The 15,123-nt window shown below is 43.5% G+C and overlaps 1 protein-coding gene across 2 annotated transcripts in view; it reads right to left on the reverse strand.

Moving 5' to 3' along the window:
- Positions 1-14,197, reverse strand: part of rassf5 (Ras association domain family member 5) — a 147,517-nt gene extending 133,320 nt beyond the window's left edge. For both annotated transcript variants that reach the window (XM_070859044.1, XM_070859043.1), the window contains exon 1: positions 13,610-14,197. In XM_070859044.1, the coding sequence (XP_070715145.1) occupies positions 13,610-14,150 (541 nt within the window). In that variant the 5' untranslated portion in view covers positions 14,151-14,197. The remainder of the gene's footprint in view (positions 1-13,609) is intronic.
- Positions 14,198-15,123: the final 926 nt, after the last annotated feature.

Below are 15,123 nucleotides of genomic sequence, written 5' to 3' on the forward strand. Positions count from 1 at the left end.
GTCCAAATGGCACTTTGAATAAATAATTTGCATTTGACCCAGGAAAGAATTACTATCTGGGGCATAAAACAGTCAAATGAAGCAAATACAAAATAAATCACTTAGGGCTAGAAATTGGCCAAATAGCGTTAATCGCATATAACGTCATTTTTTTTTTAAATCGCACAAATAGCTTCAAAAAAATAAACATGCAAAATAGACTAAACGCTTTTTGGTGATCGCTATGGCGGTAAGAGTGCGCCATAACTCAATTTCTTGGCAGTAAAAAATCCCGCTCATTTGGCGCATGTGCTTCCCGCCCGCCGTTTCTTTCCTCCCGATCCTTCTGGCACCAGCCAGGCCACGTAAAGGGTGCACCCGCGCATGCGCAGTACACCCAGGGCTGAGTCAGCCATTTTTGGGAGGGGATTTAAAGATCTGCAGATTTCAGCACCGCTCAAACAGTTGATCAAAAATGCCGGGTGATTCAGCAAGGAAAAGGGTCAGGAAATTCACTTGTAGATGCAAATGAGGCCCTGATCACAGCTGTAGAAGGCGGGGGGGGGGTGGGGGGAGATCTCGAGGAAGGGTCGTGGAAAACTACACCCATCTACTATAATGCGTGTGTGGAAAAGTGTGGCTGAGCAGATTTCCTCAGTGAACTCTATCGAGAGGGACCATGTCCAGTGCAGGAAGAGGTAGAATGACCATTGCAGGGTCGTCAGAGTAAGTATTATTTTTATTTATGCACTTCAATTACTTAAATTGTAAATGTGACACATGTTGGTATCGCCCAGCTTAGTGTTGCACCTTATTTGCCATGAATGATCATCACACATTATAAAGACTGCTTTATGAAGATGTTTCTGCACTTCGATGTTTTCCTGATGAACCATGTGTAACTACCAGGGCCATTAAACAGAGCACGGTATTAAATGCACACAATATGGTATAAGTGCTCTGATGACCATCTATCTGTGTAAGCCACAAGAGCAGAAGGGCCCGGTGTTAAAAATTTGTTTTATCATCTTTGCTGGGAAAGTTGTCGCACAACCGTCGAGAGCAGCGGTAAACAGGCGGTCACCCACCTTCAAAGTCATGTGGCAGGTCTGATGGGTGCTTCGCAGAGATCGACTACCCGTGAGGGTGCTGACCCCACGTTGGAGTGCGAGGGCAAGTGCTGCAAAATCCACGGTCAGGGTTGGCTCGATGTTATGTAGTGTCTGTGGGCTAGGCTTCGGTTTATGCGATGTACTGATCTGTGGGCTACGGTTCAATTAATGCAATATACTGATAGTCGTCAACATGTAATGCAGTAGTAGTGGTCCTTCAAATGAGCCTGCGCTCTGTGAGCCTCCTGATGTCACCCTGCCCCCTCCCCTGTTGCTAACCAGTCGTCTGCTGTTTTCTATTTTGTAGATGTGGATTCTGAGTCATCCAATGTACCAGAGGATGCCCCCATCTAGATGGATGCCATGGTCAAGGACACAGACCTCAGCCCTGCTGAGGAACGTCCACAGGAGGAGGAGGTGCAGGAGGAACAAAAAATTGTCACGGGTGGGGGAGCCCACACAGGCATTAGCCACTTCAGCTGCAGCCACCAGTTAGTCAGATGAGGACACCACATTCTGTAGTTTTCCAGGCATCCAAGGCCCCAGTGGGTTGCAGCAAAGCACACCCAGGGCAGAAGTCTGTATGCCGTCTGTATGGAGGCCGAGTCATCAAAGCTGCTCTGCCAAAAGACAGGCAGACAAGCAAATGGATTTGGTGGGACTGTCTGAAGAGAGTATCCAGCTCAGCTGACAGCTCCGAGGTCATGGATGGGATCTCCACAAACATTGCATCACTATCTGTGGAGATAAGGGAGTGTTTTTCACCGTTTGTAGTTGCAACAAGGCAGAACACCAAGGTGTCAATGCCCAGTGGCAATTGACGGTCTCAACTCATGGCATTCCAGTCTCCAGTGTCATGCCACCAGAGTGATGAAGCTGAGCAACAGCCTTGTCACTCAGAAGCCAGACCTTCCATAGCCCCTGCTTCATCAGGGCTTCGAATGGCATCTCCTACGTCTGTCCCCCAACAATAGCAGCACCCTGTCTGCGCTGCTAATAAACGTCTTGGGACCACAGTGAGTAGGGGTAAGGGTGGCCGCAGCTAAAGGATGTTAGGTGCAGGGTTGTTCTTTTGTTGTTGTTTTGCTGTTATTTAAGTAAAGTTCATATTTCAAAAGTTTTAACATTCAAAATTTTTATTCAAGTTACTAAATTAACATTTACAAAGTTTCATTAATGTACAACTGTACAAACATTTAATACATTAATTTCTATTTTCACCTAAACCAAACTTGTGCAGTGTCTCATTTGGAGGGGGAAATAGTCAACATGGTAGGGATAGAGTGGGCAGTCAATGATGAAATGTGTCGTTCAGCCTTCATGCAAAGTGTTGAATTATCAACTGCTAACGCAAGGCTTTTGCAATGGGGGAAGCTGCACGAGGCCTCCTCCCCTGTCGTTGTGGGGGTGGGGGTGGCATGGGTCGCTCTCGCTCTCGTTCTGCAATTTCCAGTGTCAAATCCTGTCCCCTGATGATGGCTAAGTTGTTTAGCATGCAGCAAATCATAATGAACTCAGCGACTTGCTCAGGGTAGTATTGCAGGGAGCCTCGAGAGTGATCCAGGCATCGGAAGCACTGCATCAGCACTCCAATTGTCTTCTTGACAATGTTGCGTGTGGCTATATGGCTGTTATTGTGGCGATGCTCGGTTTCTGTCTGAGGGTTGCGAAGCAGGGGGGAGGTCATGAGCCAGGTGACAAGCCCGTAACCTTTGTCCAGCTCTGGCCTTCTGGCTGACACTCAAACAGCTGTGCGACAGTGCTCTCACGCAAGATGAAAGAATCATGGATGCTCCCTAGAAATTGTGCATTTACTGTCATGATGCATTGAGTACGGTCGCACACTATCTGTACGTACAGCGAGTGGAATCTCTTTCGGTTTCGGTAAACCTCTGGATCCTCAAAAGGTGCTCGCAGGGTGATGTACATAGAGTCAATGGCAGCCTGTACCTTCGGAAAGCCAGCAATTCGTGCAAAGCCTAGAGTCCTCTCCTTCTGTGTCTCCCTAGTCATTGGTAATTTTATGAAGTCCTTCCTGCATGCATACAGTCCAGTACTCTTCTGGCGAATGCAGCGAACTGCGAGATGGAGCATATATCCCCCACTGATGCCTGAAAGGAGCCGGAGGCAAAGAAGGGAAGTGTTGCAGTCCTCCTCATGCTTGTAGGCTGTATATCTGCCTTTATGAGCTGGCATATCTCGGTGACCACCTCTTTTCGAAAGTGCAGCTTTCTAAAGCACTGTGCCTCAGACAGGTGCAGGTATGAGCACTGTTCCCTGAAAACTTGTTGGGGGGGGGGGGTCAGGGGGAGGGTGGGGTAAGGCCTCCTCCCCATAACTCTGCGAGCTCTTTGATTACGCTGTTGAATAAGCTTTCTTCCAGGTCTCTGCTCCATAGAAAAAGCAGCCAGCAATACTGGCAGAGATAGCATTGGAATAAATGTCCTTAAAAACAAAATATAAAGTCACAAAACGCTAAAGTGTAAAATGCAACCTTTCCTGCAAATGTTTTCATTCACTGAACTGCAGCTCTGTTTTTCAAGATGGCGCTGTTAGCGCATATTTCGTCGCGAATCTTACCTGGTAAGATTTGCATTTTTGGGGCATTTTTTTTTTCCCCAGACTATTTAAAAATGGTGGTATTGGCCAATTTTCCAAAAACTGCGGTATCGGAGCATTTGACGCCCAGTGACGTCACAAAAAAGGTCCCAAAAAAAAAGGGCGGACGGTATTTTTTACCGCCGGTGGTAAACCGCTGGCTAATTTTGAAAAATGATGGTAAATTATTTTAGCACCAAAAAACACACTTATACCATGAAAAATGGCAGTAAAACGTTTCTAGCCCTTAATCTGTTAAGCCTTTAAATTGAAAGCCAATGTAAAAGCGGTTCACAAAAAAGGTACGTGAATGCCTGAAAAATGTGGTCCACAGAGAAAAATTGTAAAAGTAGGGAACCAAAGTGAATTATGGAAAGGAACAGAGGCCCAATGGAAAAATATAGAAGTCAAAAATCAGAGGAATTGCATCTGTAGAAAACCTCTAAACTATTGTAAATGGTCGGAAGTGCAGTAAAACAGTTTTCCAACTTTCCACCCACGACTGAGCAAAGCCCGGCCGCCCCCCATGAGATATTGACAACCTTCACCCAAATAAGATTTCAGCCCCACCCCATGAATAAGATTTCAACCCCTCCCTTCTCAACCACCATTGAACAAGTTTGTAGCACACACGCCCTACACTCACCTTGAAGAATGGGAATGTGCCCACCCGAGAAAAAGAAACAGATTCGGAGCACATTCAAAAATTATGGGTGAGGGTTTTCTACAAGACAGCGAGTCGAAGTAGCCAGCGAGTATTAAGAATCACTGAAGCACCAATGGAAATCCTAGCATTTGAGTGAAACAATCAGTGAAATAAAGTATGAAACAAAACCATGACCAGCTATTTCACTTTGTCTTGAACAGTAGAAACAGAAGACATAGCCTGTTATTGAAGGGGGATAAATTCAAAACCAATCTGTGGAAAGTGAGCAAGTGATTCCTGCTCGGCTTGGGTGACTCTAAATGATAGAGGCAGGGGTGCTTGCTTATCAGGCGGTGGTAACAGCTTCCTACCACCGCCTGATAAGCAAGCACCCCTGCCTCTCTATCATTCAGAGTCACCCAAGCCGAGCAGGAATCACTTGCTCACTTTCCACAGATTGGTTTTGAATTAATCCCCCTTCAATAACAGGCTATGTCCTCTGTTTCTACTGTTCAAGACAAAGTGAAATAGCTGGTCATGGTTTACATTATCCAGTCCCTTTACAATCCTAACAGCAATCATATCACCTCTCAATCTTCACCTTTCCAGAGAACATGCCCAATTTACATAATTGCTCCTCATAATCCAATCCCTCAAATCATTATGGTTGTTCTTTCTGTTTTCATTTCCATTTTTAATGGTAATTTCCCCCTATGTCTGCATTTCCCACAGAACCCCAACTACTGGCTCTATTTCTCTTCTCCTGATGGCCAATTATTCCAAGCCTCAGCCTCCTTATGCAACACTGATGTAAATTCCCTTCTTCAGCACTCCATTCATATACCCCACACTGCCCGTACCCCTCGCTCCTCCATAATTCCTCCCCCCACCCTCTATTCCTGCTTGATGTGAAAAAAATCTAATTGGTCTTGACGACTACAATGCCACAGATCAACTCTTATCTTTATAAATATCCCCTACAACCCATATATATGGCCCCAATTTGGTGCCTAATATTACAACCTGATTTCCACTACATGTATCCTTTATAATTTAAATTGTTTTGCAATGCAATTTGTGTAATACCCCCACAATGATTGTTGATTTGATAAATAGATTTGACTATAACATCCATTTTAAATGTTGAGAATTCTAAGGTAGGGTGTTATAATGGTGTAGTGCATTAAAACATTAATGTGTTGTGCCTCAGAGTGGTGGGATATGGGTTCATATCCATGATTCCTCACGCAGTTTCTGCTCCTAGATTAAATACTCAAGTGGTTTCCACTATTCTGCTTTTGTCCATTTCCTCTATTATTGCTGGAAAATAGATTTATTTACATTTTGCATCTTGTGACATGGTTATGCGCTCAGGTTAGGTCAAATGAGCCAACAGACATGTTTGGCAGTAAAAGAATGTAATATCAGTCAGGGCCTCAAAGCACTCTCACTGCACCACTAACATAAGGAACTATTTATTCATAACCATTCCAATGCTCATATACACACACACACAAACTAAAAGCTCAATGGTCGTAAATCAATTTTCTCAGGTCAAGGAAAAGTAGTGAGAATGGAATTTGTTAATACATTATTGCCTGGCATCAAGTTTAATATTTTTAAATATGTCTGTATTGATGAATATTGCAAGAATCTTTGCAGGTCAATAAAGAATCTTGGTCACTGATTTAACACTAAGCAAAAAGATCAATGACCTTGTAAAAAAAAAAAATGAAATAACTAAAGATAGGATTTTAAACATACTGTTAGAGGGTTTAGTATAATATTTACGTATATGAACAGAGCTACACATGCACCATATCTGTCACAAATACTTCAGTAATATGAAATCTGGAAAATACATAAATGTAGGTCAGCAAGTTATTTTTATTTTAGCAATTGTAAATGGCAAGAATTGAATGCACTGGGATATCTGCCCCCTCCCAGCAGACCAACATTTTGGCAAACTACAGAAGAGAATGGTTTTGCTCTTGCTACTGTTGCTCCTCTTTATCCCATGTCAGGATGTGAAATACCGTACAAATGTATATTTCTCTGCAGGTGCAAGTGTTCTCATTTTTTTTTTTAAAACAAGTCCATTTCATTCTGAAGTAGCAAACATTTAGTTAAATTAGAATCTTTGGCCTACTGTAAATGAGGAATTTAGTTCAACACTATAGCGTTACCAGTTATCAAGCTCTCAAAATTTACCACATATCTTCTTACTCTGCTACTTGCTTTGTCTTTCCTTTTCACTCAGTTCAGTAAGTTTCAGGCTGCTTGATTAATGCAGTTCTGTTATTAGTAATTTTAATTACATTTTCTTTACTGCTTAATATAGTACAGTTATTATTAATTTAATTAAGCTACACCATGTTGCTTCTAATAATACTTCAAAATCATTCATTTTAATCCAATGTGACAGCACCTGAATAGGAACATGTTCAATAGAGCACATTAAGTTGTAAGTGTCGACTATGTTTACAAAATATTCCATCAATGCCTAGTCAGTGCTGAAAATGTTACTCAATACTACAACTCTTATTTGTGGCCTTGGACTGTCACTGGCTTCATTGAGGTCTGACCAGAGTTATACCAGATACATAAACTAATACAGATAAGAGAGGTTCAGCCTGTATAGGAAAGGAACCATAAACAAAATAAAATGTGCTGTGATAAATATAGTACTTTTAGAAATATTTCTAACTTTACCTGTACTTACCAGGGCAGAAATATTCCACCTGCCAACTAGCCTGGGACAAGTTAACTTGTAGCATTTGCAAAATGAAAGACGTTCACACCTTGCATTAAAATCAGCCTGTCTATCCCTCAATTTCCAATCCATCATTAGCTTTTTGTCCACGTTATTCGTGCATTTGATCCTTTGTACCCTGTTTTTGCACTTTTCCATCCCATGTACTAGTTCACTATTAGTATTGAAAGTAAATTTTATCCATCTTGGGATTTGTCTTCCTCGTTCAAGTTTAAATAACGGAGTAACAGGTCGACTAAAGATTTAATTTAGGCACATTAAAAACAAATAGTCCCATACCAATGTAATTTCTTCTTTAAATATTCATCCAGCAGTGCCTCAGGTTTTATTGATTAAATGAGATTGATTCAAGAGTCACCTATCTACAAGGATCACTATAATGCAACCCAAATCCATTATGTAAAGGATAATGAGCCTGTTTATGTCAATAAATGCCACTGCTAAATAATCCCTTGAGTGGCCATCATAGAGCATTACAATAGCTATGAGATTACAATTGAGTCAGGCTATAACTGATCTTTTTAAAAAGGAGAATTTAAAAGTTCGACAGTACTAAGAATGTGGACTGGGAGAAATTTAGAACTCAGCAGAGAAGGACAAAGGGTTTGATTAGGGCAGGGAAAATGGAGTACGAGAAGAAGCTTGCAGGGAACATTAAGGCGGATTGCAAAAGTTTCTATAGGTATGTAAAGAGAAAAAGGTTAGTAAAGACAAACGTAGGTCCCCTGCAGTCAGAATCAGGGGAAGTCATAACGGGGAACAAAGAAATGGCAGACCAATTGAACAAGTACTTTGGTTCAGTATTCACTAAGGAGAACACAAACAACCTTCCGGATATAAAAGTGGTCAGAGGGTCTAGTAAGGAGGAGGAACTGAGGGAAATCTTTATTAGTCGGGAAATTGTGTTGGGGAAATTGATGGGATTGAAGGCCGATAAATCCCCAGGGCCTGATGGACTGCATCCCAGAGTACTTAAGGAGGTGGCCTTGGAAATAGCGGATGCATTGACAGTCATTTTCCAACATTCCATTGACTCTGGATCAGTTCCTATCGAGTGGAGGGTAGCCAATGTAACCCCACTTTTTAAAAAAGGAGGGAGAGATAAAGCAGGGAATTATAGACCGGTCAGCCTGACCTCAGTAGTGGGTAAAATGATGGAATCAATTATTAAGGATGTCATAGCAGCGCATTTGGAAAATGGTGACATGATAGGTCCAAGTCAGCATGGATTTGTGAAAGGGAGATCATGCTTGACAAATCTTCTGGAATTTTTTGAGGATGTTTCCAATAAAGTGGACAAAGGAGTACCAGTTGATGTGGTATATTTGGACTTTCAGAAAGCTTTCGACAAGGTCCCACACAGGAGATTAATGTGCAAAGTTAAAGCACATGGGATTGGGGGTAGTGTGCTGACGTGGATTGAGAACTGGTTGTCAGACAGGAAGCAAAGAGTAGGAATAAATGGGTACTTTTCGGAATGGCAGGCAGTGACTAGTGGGGTACCGCAGGGTTCTGTGCTGGGGCCCCAGCTGTTTACATTGTACATTAATGATTTAGACGAGGGGATTAAATGTAGTATCTCCAAATTTGCGGATGACACTAAGTTGGGTGGCAGTGTGAGCTGCGAGGAGGATGCTATGAGGCTACAGAGTGACTTGGATAGGTTAGGTGAGTGGGCAAATGCGTGGCAGATGAAGTATAATGTGGATAAATGTGAGGTTATCCACTTTGGTGGTAAAAACAGAGAGACAGACTATTATCTGAATGGTGACAGATTAGGAAAAGGGAAGGTGCAACGAGACCTGGGTGTCATGGTACATCAGTCATTGAAGGTTGGCATGCAGGTACAGCAGGCGGTTAAGAAAGCAAATGGCATGTTGGCCTTCATAGCGAGGGGATTTGAGTACAGGGGCAGGGAGGTGTTGCTACAGTTGTACAGGGCCTTGGTGAGGCCACACCTGGAGTAGTGTGTACAGTTTTGGTCTCCTAACTTGAGGAAGGACATTCTTGCTATTGAGGGAGTGCAGCGAAGATTCACCAGACTGATTCCCGGGATGGTGGGACTGACCTGTCAAGAAAGACTGGATCAACTGGGCTTGTATTCACTGGAGTTCAGAAGAGTGAGAGGGGACCTCATAGAAACGTTTAAAATTCTGATGGGTTTGGACAGGTTGGATGCAGGAAGAATGTTCCCAATGTTGGGGAAGTCCAGAACCAGGGGTCACAGTCTAAGGATAAGGGGTAAGCCATTTAGGACCGAGATAAGGAGAAACTTCTTCACCCAGAGAGTGGTGAACCTATGGAATTCTCTACCACAGGAAGTAGTTGAGGCCAATTCACTAAATATATTCAAAAGGGAGTTAGATGAAGTCCTTACTACTCGGGGGATCAAGGGGTATGGCGTGAAAGCAGGAAGGGGGTACTGAAGTTTCATGTTCAGCCATGAACTCATTGAATGGCGGTGCAGGCTAGAAGGGCTGAATGGCCTGCTCCTGCACCTATTTTCTATGTTTCTATGTTACATGAATGGGTCAAACCAGTTGGTCACCTATATCAAATTAGGATGAGAATGAGATTATGGCAATAAGAAGTGAAGTGGCAGTACACCCTTTTTAATGAAATAATTGGCTACAGTTTCAGCAAACAGATTTAATCTGTTATTTTCTCACTGATCTGTTCCTATTTTGTGTATGTGAGCATACACGGTCATTGTCATGTGACGAGCTACACAACTGAAAAGTGAATACAAGTAGTAAACTATGATTTCTGCCAATAAAATAAATCAATTATTTAACTATTATAAATTACATCATACATAAGGTTTTATTTTCATGAACTTTGCATCTGTCTTTATGTTGAGAAAATTAAACCAAATGTAGCTCCATGAAATGACAATTTACAACATGTTCCTTAGTTTAAAGAAGAGTAACATTTCAGGAAATCAACATCCCAGAACTGAAGCAAAACATCTACTCATTCTACCAGGGGAAAGTTAAAAACATTCAGTTTTGATTATAAACGTTCCACAGACAAAACTGGGGTCTAATATTCAAAGTTTCAAACAGCAGAATAGGGACAGATGACTTATTTCTCTCAATAGTATATTTTCAGGCAGGCTATTAAATACTTAACAAGAACAAAACATTTTACATATTTCTTAAAGTATCTTTTCCATCAGCATATCTGGAAACCAAAAACTGAAATATGTAATGCTCTTGCCAAATTTCTGCATCTCACCAGGACAGTTGTTCATCTTACAACTTGAGTCTCATAACAGATGTGAAGAGACTTGGAAACTCTACAAATCATGTTTGTGCAATGGAGGCTCCATGGGCCCAAGTTTCCACAAGAAAAAAAACGGGCGCCCCTCCGAGCTGGGCGCCCGTTTTTCGCGCCTAATAAAATCCTCGGTAGTCTGCACCGACTTACAGGTCCTCTGGCCCTTGGCGCAGTCAGCACGAGCTGTGGGGGGGCGGAGCCAGGTCCCGGCGCTGAAAACAGTGCCGGGACCTCTGCACATGCGCGCTACAGTCGGCACGCAAGTGCAGTAGCTCCAGGCGCCAAACTGTGTGGGAGGGGCCCGAAGCACGCAGCCCCTAGCCCTGGCCCAATGGCCTCACTAGGGCTCCTCCCACGGCCAGCTCCTGCTCCCCGCCTGACCAGACCCGACACTCGCTCACCCCCCCCGACGACCCGAGACCCGCTCTCTTTCCCCCCCCCCCCCCCCCCCCCCACTGACCCGACCCGCGCTCCTGTTCCCCGACTCTCCTCTCTTTCACACAGGTAGGAAGATGGTTTATTTAATCTTTTCGTGGCTTATAAATGTTTATTCAGGTTGGATTTATTTGTAGAATATTTGTAGAAGTATAAATAAGGATTTATTGTCGAATTTAATGAGTTCCCTTCCCCTCCCCCCCACCTCGTTCTGGACGCCTAATTTGTAACCTGCGCCTGATTTTTTAATGTGTAGAACAGGTTTTTTCAGTTCGACAAAAATCTTCACTGGCGCCATTCTACTTTAGTTTGGAGTACATTTTCACTGTGGAAACTTTCAAATCAGACGTCAGTGGCCGGACACGCCCCCTTTTGAAGAAAAAATTCTGTTCTAAACTAGAACTGTTCGACCTGACTAGAACTGCAGAAAAAAAAATGTGGAGAATTGCGATTTCTAAAATAGACCGTTCTCCACCAGTTGCTCCTAAAAATCAGGTGCGAATCATGTGGAAACTTGGGCCCCATATGTGGCCCTCAAAAACAGATATTGTTGTACCTCTTCAAGTGGATTCTAGCTTGAGAAATGAGCATTGTGTTTCTTTCCCCACTCCTACCATGTTGCTTTTTAATCCTTGCAGCTATACGTTGGAGCACCATGTTACACCACTATCAAGCAGGGTTCTATCCAAATTAAGGATCCATTTGAACTTTCAGATTAAACAATGTATTTGAACCATTCAATTGAAGAAAGTTAGATCACCACTACTACATTAACCTTGAGACTGAACCTCTGGTTGTCAAATGGCTACTGAACAAAGAGAAATAATACTTAGTTATACGTTCTTTAAATTCATTTTTATTTTTTTTTTTAAACACTATCTTCATTCTTTCCTCAGTGGAGGCTTGAAGAACACTTGTCTCAGCACCAAGCTAGGTACTTCTTATCAATGAATGCTATTGTCCTGAATGTATAAGTATGCTTATCTCCATGTATGGCAGGCAAGATTCAATTTCTTCTTTTCACTACTATATTTTAACTCATTTTATACATTTTTCAAAATCAGCCAGCTTAATCTTTTTTTGATTAGAACCATGATTGAACTTTTTTGTAATTAGTAATTGGTTAAAATATTGATTTACACTGGAGATTCATGCCCCATCCCACCAAGTTGTGTGTTTTTTTCACAAAGGCCCGAAATTTGCAGTCAGCAGCAAAGCGGTGGCGCTCACTGCTGACCTCGAAGAAAGCTGCCCACAATAATCTCTGTGGCGTCCATTTCAACTCTCCCAACCTTTGTTTGAATGTGGTGCCAAATCAAATGAATCTCCAGAGTCCAGCAACAGTGATGTCCTCAAATTGGCTGAGCAGCCAATCACATTGAAAAATTCCAGGAAGTAAAATGCACAGATTCTGATTTACTTTTTATAAATTTTACAGAGAGCAAAATAAAGATTGGGACATACACAGTGTAAAGTACAAGCTATATGATCATAAACTTTTTTTAAAAATTCATTTAAAAACCATGTAATTCTTATTCCTATTAATGGAAACATTTGACATTCCAAAAATATGAAATTAGTTTTTCAGGGCCAGAAAAGTTGTTCTACAATCATTAAAAACCTAGTTACACATCTTTCAACAAGGCTTAACATTTTCCAGGGGGTGGGGGGGGGGGGGGGGGAGGGGAGGTGTTTAACAGCAATATTCCAGAACAACAGGGGAAGTTTTCATCCTTCTGTAATTTAAATTGACTGCTGGCTCTGGGGACTTCCACAGCATAACCTGTGGCGGAGCACTGAATGACTGACCGCATCTTCATGATTTCTGAGTTTTATCAGCACACGCACTAAATTTTGAAGTTGCTGTCAATTTCAGAGGGGTAATGATGGCGAACGTTGCAAGATCCTACAAATCCACTGGGAGGATAGATGCACCAACATCAGTGTCCTTGTCCAGGTCAATATCCCCAGCATTGAAGCACTGACCACACTGGATCAGCTCTGCTGGGCAGACTACATTGTCCGCATGCCAGACACGAGACTCCCAAAGCAAGCGCTCTGTTCGGAACTCCTTCATGGCAAATGAGCCAAAGGTGGACAGAGGAAAGGTTACAAGGACACCCTCAAAGCCTCCCTGATAAAGTGCAACATCCCCACCAACACCAGAGAGTCCCTGGCCAAAGACAGCCCTAAGTGCAACTCATGTTATCAAGTCTGCTCACTTGTCTTATTATAAATATGTCTTTATCCGACACACGCACCGAACTTGCTTTCCATACTGTCCAATTTATTATTTTCAAATTTGCGTGAGAACAAATTGATCGCAGTCAAGATCTATTGTGTACACTGGTGCATTTCATTTAAAAACATTTATTTCCCCCTACTGTAGACTCCTCTTCCTGTCAGAGCAAAGAGCGGGGTAGGAAGGGGGCAGCAAATGATGGGTTTGTAGAGTGGCGATAGACAAGCCAAAACCAATCAAAATCGGGAAGATTGGACAGTTCCGAGGGTAACTCAGTCTGCACATGACTGAAATCAACAAATAGCTCCGCACCCAAACAAGCACAGGCATGGGAATAGCGTTAGCAACAGCAACATTTGCAGGTTTAAGATTGAAAGATGGCACGATTGCATTTATGCACAACACGAACAGACCCAGAAGATATAATGTGCCACCTACGAGATTAGAATTATTGCAATCTACATTTCGCGAAACTGCATCTAACTTTTAAGACAATAGAGCCATATTGGTCATCCAAAATGAGTCACGGAATTGCAGTTACTTACTTTTGCACCTGACAGCTTCTTTGCACAGGTTGATTTGCTTGCCACAGAGGTCGCACCAGGTATGCACAGAGCACCGAACGAAGCAGTGCCCTGCTCCCTTTTCCTCCGGCACTCTGGGGTCCTCAGGTTGGTGAAAGATGGTGCGGACATCTCGGGGCCGATGGGCTCCGTGCTTCACCCGGACCCGGCAGCCCATCGCCATCGCCATCCCTCCTCCTCCTCCTCCACCTCCTGCTGCTACTGCTCTGCCCAGCTTTGCCAAACTCTGACCTGCAGCGGTGGCGGCGGCGTGGTGAGCCGGCATCTCGCTGCAGTTGCCCAGCAAGACGCAGCGCAGGAGGAGCTGATCGGACTGGCCGCGGGGATGGTGCCTCATGTCGCCGGCCGGGCGCCTCACTATCCTCGGCCTCTGGTGAAGGGACAGGCGGTGACCGAATTCCTCTGGCTGCTGCTGCTGCTGTTGCTCGGTGAAGGAATAGTGGAGGTACGTATTGCTCAGAGGCGGCGATGCTGGTGACTGCGCGGCGGACGCTATGGGCATTATTTATTATCGTCACTGATTGGCACAGCAACCTGCTCGAGCTCAGCCCAAGCTGACAGACGGAGCCGTTAGGCGCGCGCTGCTGCCTCTTAAATACCTGCGCGCGCGAGTCCCCGCCCCCTCGCTCGCTCGCGCGCTTCCACCCCCGCCGCGACACCAGGAGCCGTTGGGCGCGCGCTGCTGATCCTCACTTCGCGCTTCCCTCGCCCCGCGCGCTCACTCAGCCTGCAGTGGACAAGCCGCGCGTGGATTTGCTGCAGAAACATTAATCAGGGGCTTTCTTCAGTCAAACGCGCACGTTTGTCACCTATCTGCGATTTGTTTTTCTCTGCGCCCCCTCCTCCTCCTCCTCCTCCCCTCAGGGAAACCCCAGCCTTTGCTGGTCATTTTTTTTTCTCTTCATCTTCTTCTCAAAATGAAGCCCAGATTTCAGGAAAATCTTCATTCTTGAATTGAACACGAGATTTCACGAAAGTCTTCTCGAAATGAAGCCCAGATTTCAGGAAAATCTTGCTTCTTGAATTTAACCCCAGATTTCAGGAAAATCTTGAATGGCCAGATTTCAGGAAATTCTTAGTTCTCGAATTGAACCCCAGATTTCAGGAAAATCTTTCTTCTTGAAATGAACCCCAGATTTCAGGAAAATGCTCCAATTGTCTATCTGGTGCGGTGTTTCATTGTCTCTCCTATTACCTTTCCTACTTTAAAGTTTAATGAACATCTGAGTGTCCATTATTTGTAGGCACTAGAAGCTATTATTCATTTTATTTCTTCCTTTTTAATAATTTTAGTTTTTTGTTTCAAAATTTGCTTTCTGTTCCCTTCTTGACTTCCCTTAAAAGTCTAGTTTACTGTATTGATTTTACAACATGTTGTGCCACACAATGCTAGGTAGCTCTTTTTTCGCTGGCACAGACACAATGGGTGGAATGGCCTCCTTCTGTGCCATACATTTCTATGAGGACACGGACTT

This window comes from Pristiophorus japonicus, chromosome 17 (assembly GCF_044704955.1).
Source record: "Pristiophorus japonicus isolate sPriJap1 chromosome 17, sPriJap1.hap1, whole genome shotgun sequence".
NCBI classification, from domain to species: domain Eukaryota; kingdom Metazoa; phylum Chordata; class Chondrichthyes; family Pristiophoridae; genus Pristiophorus; species Pristiophorus japonicus.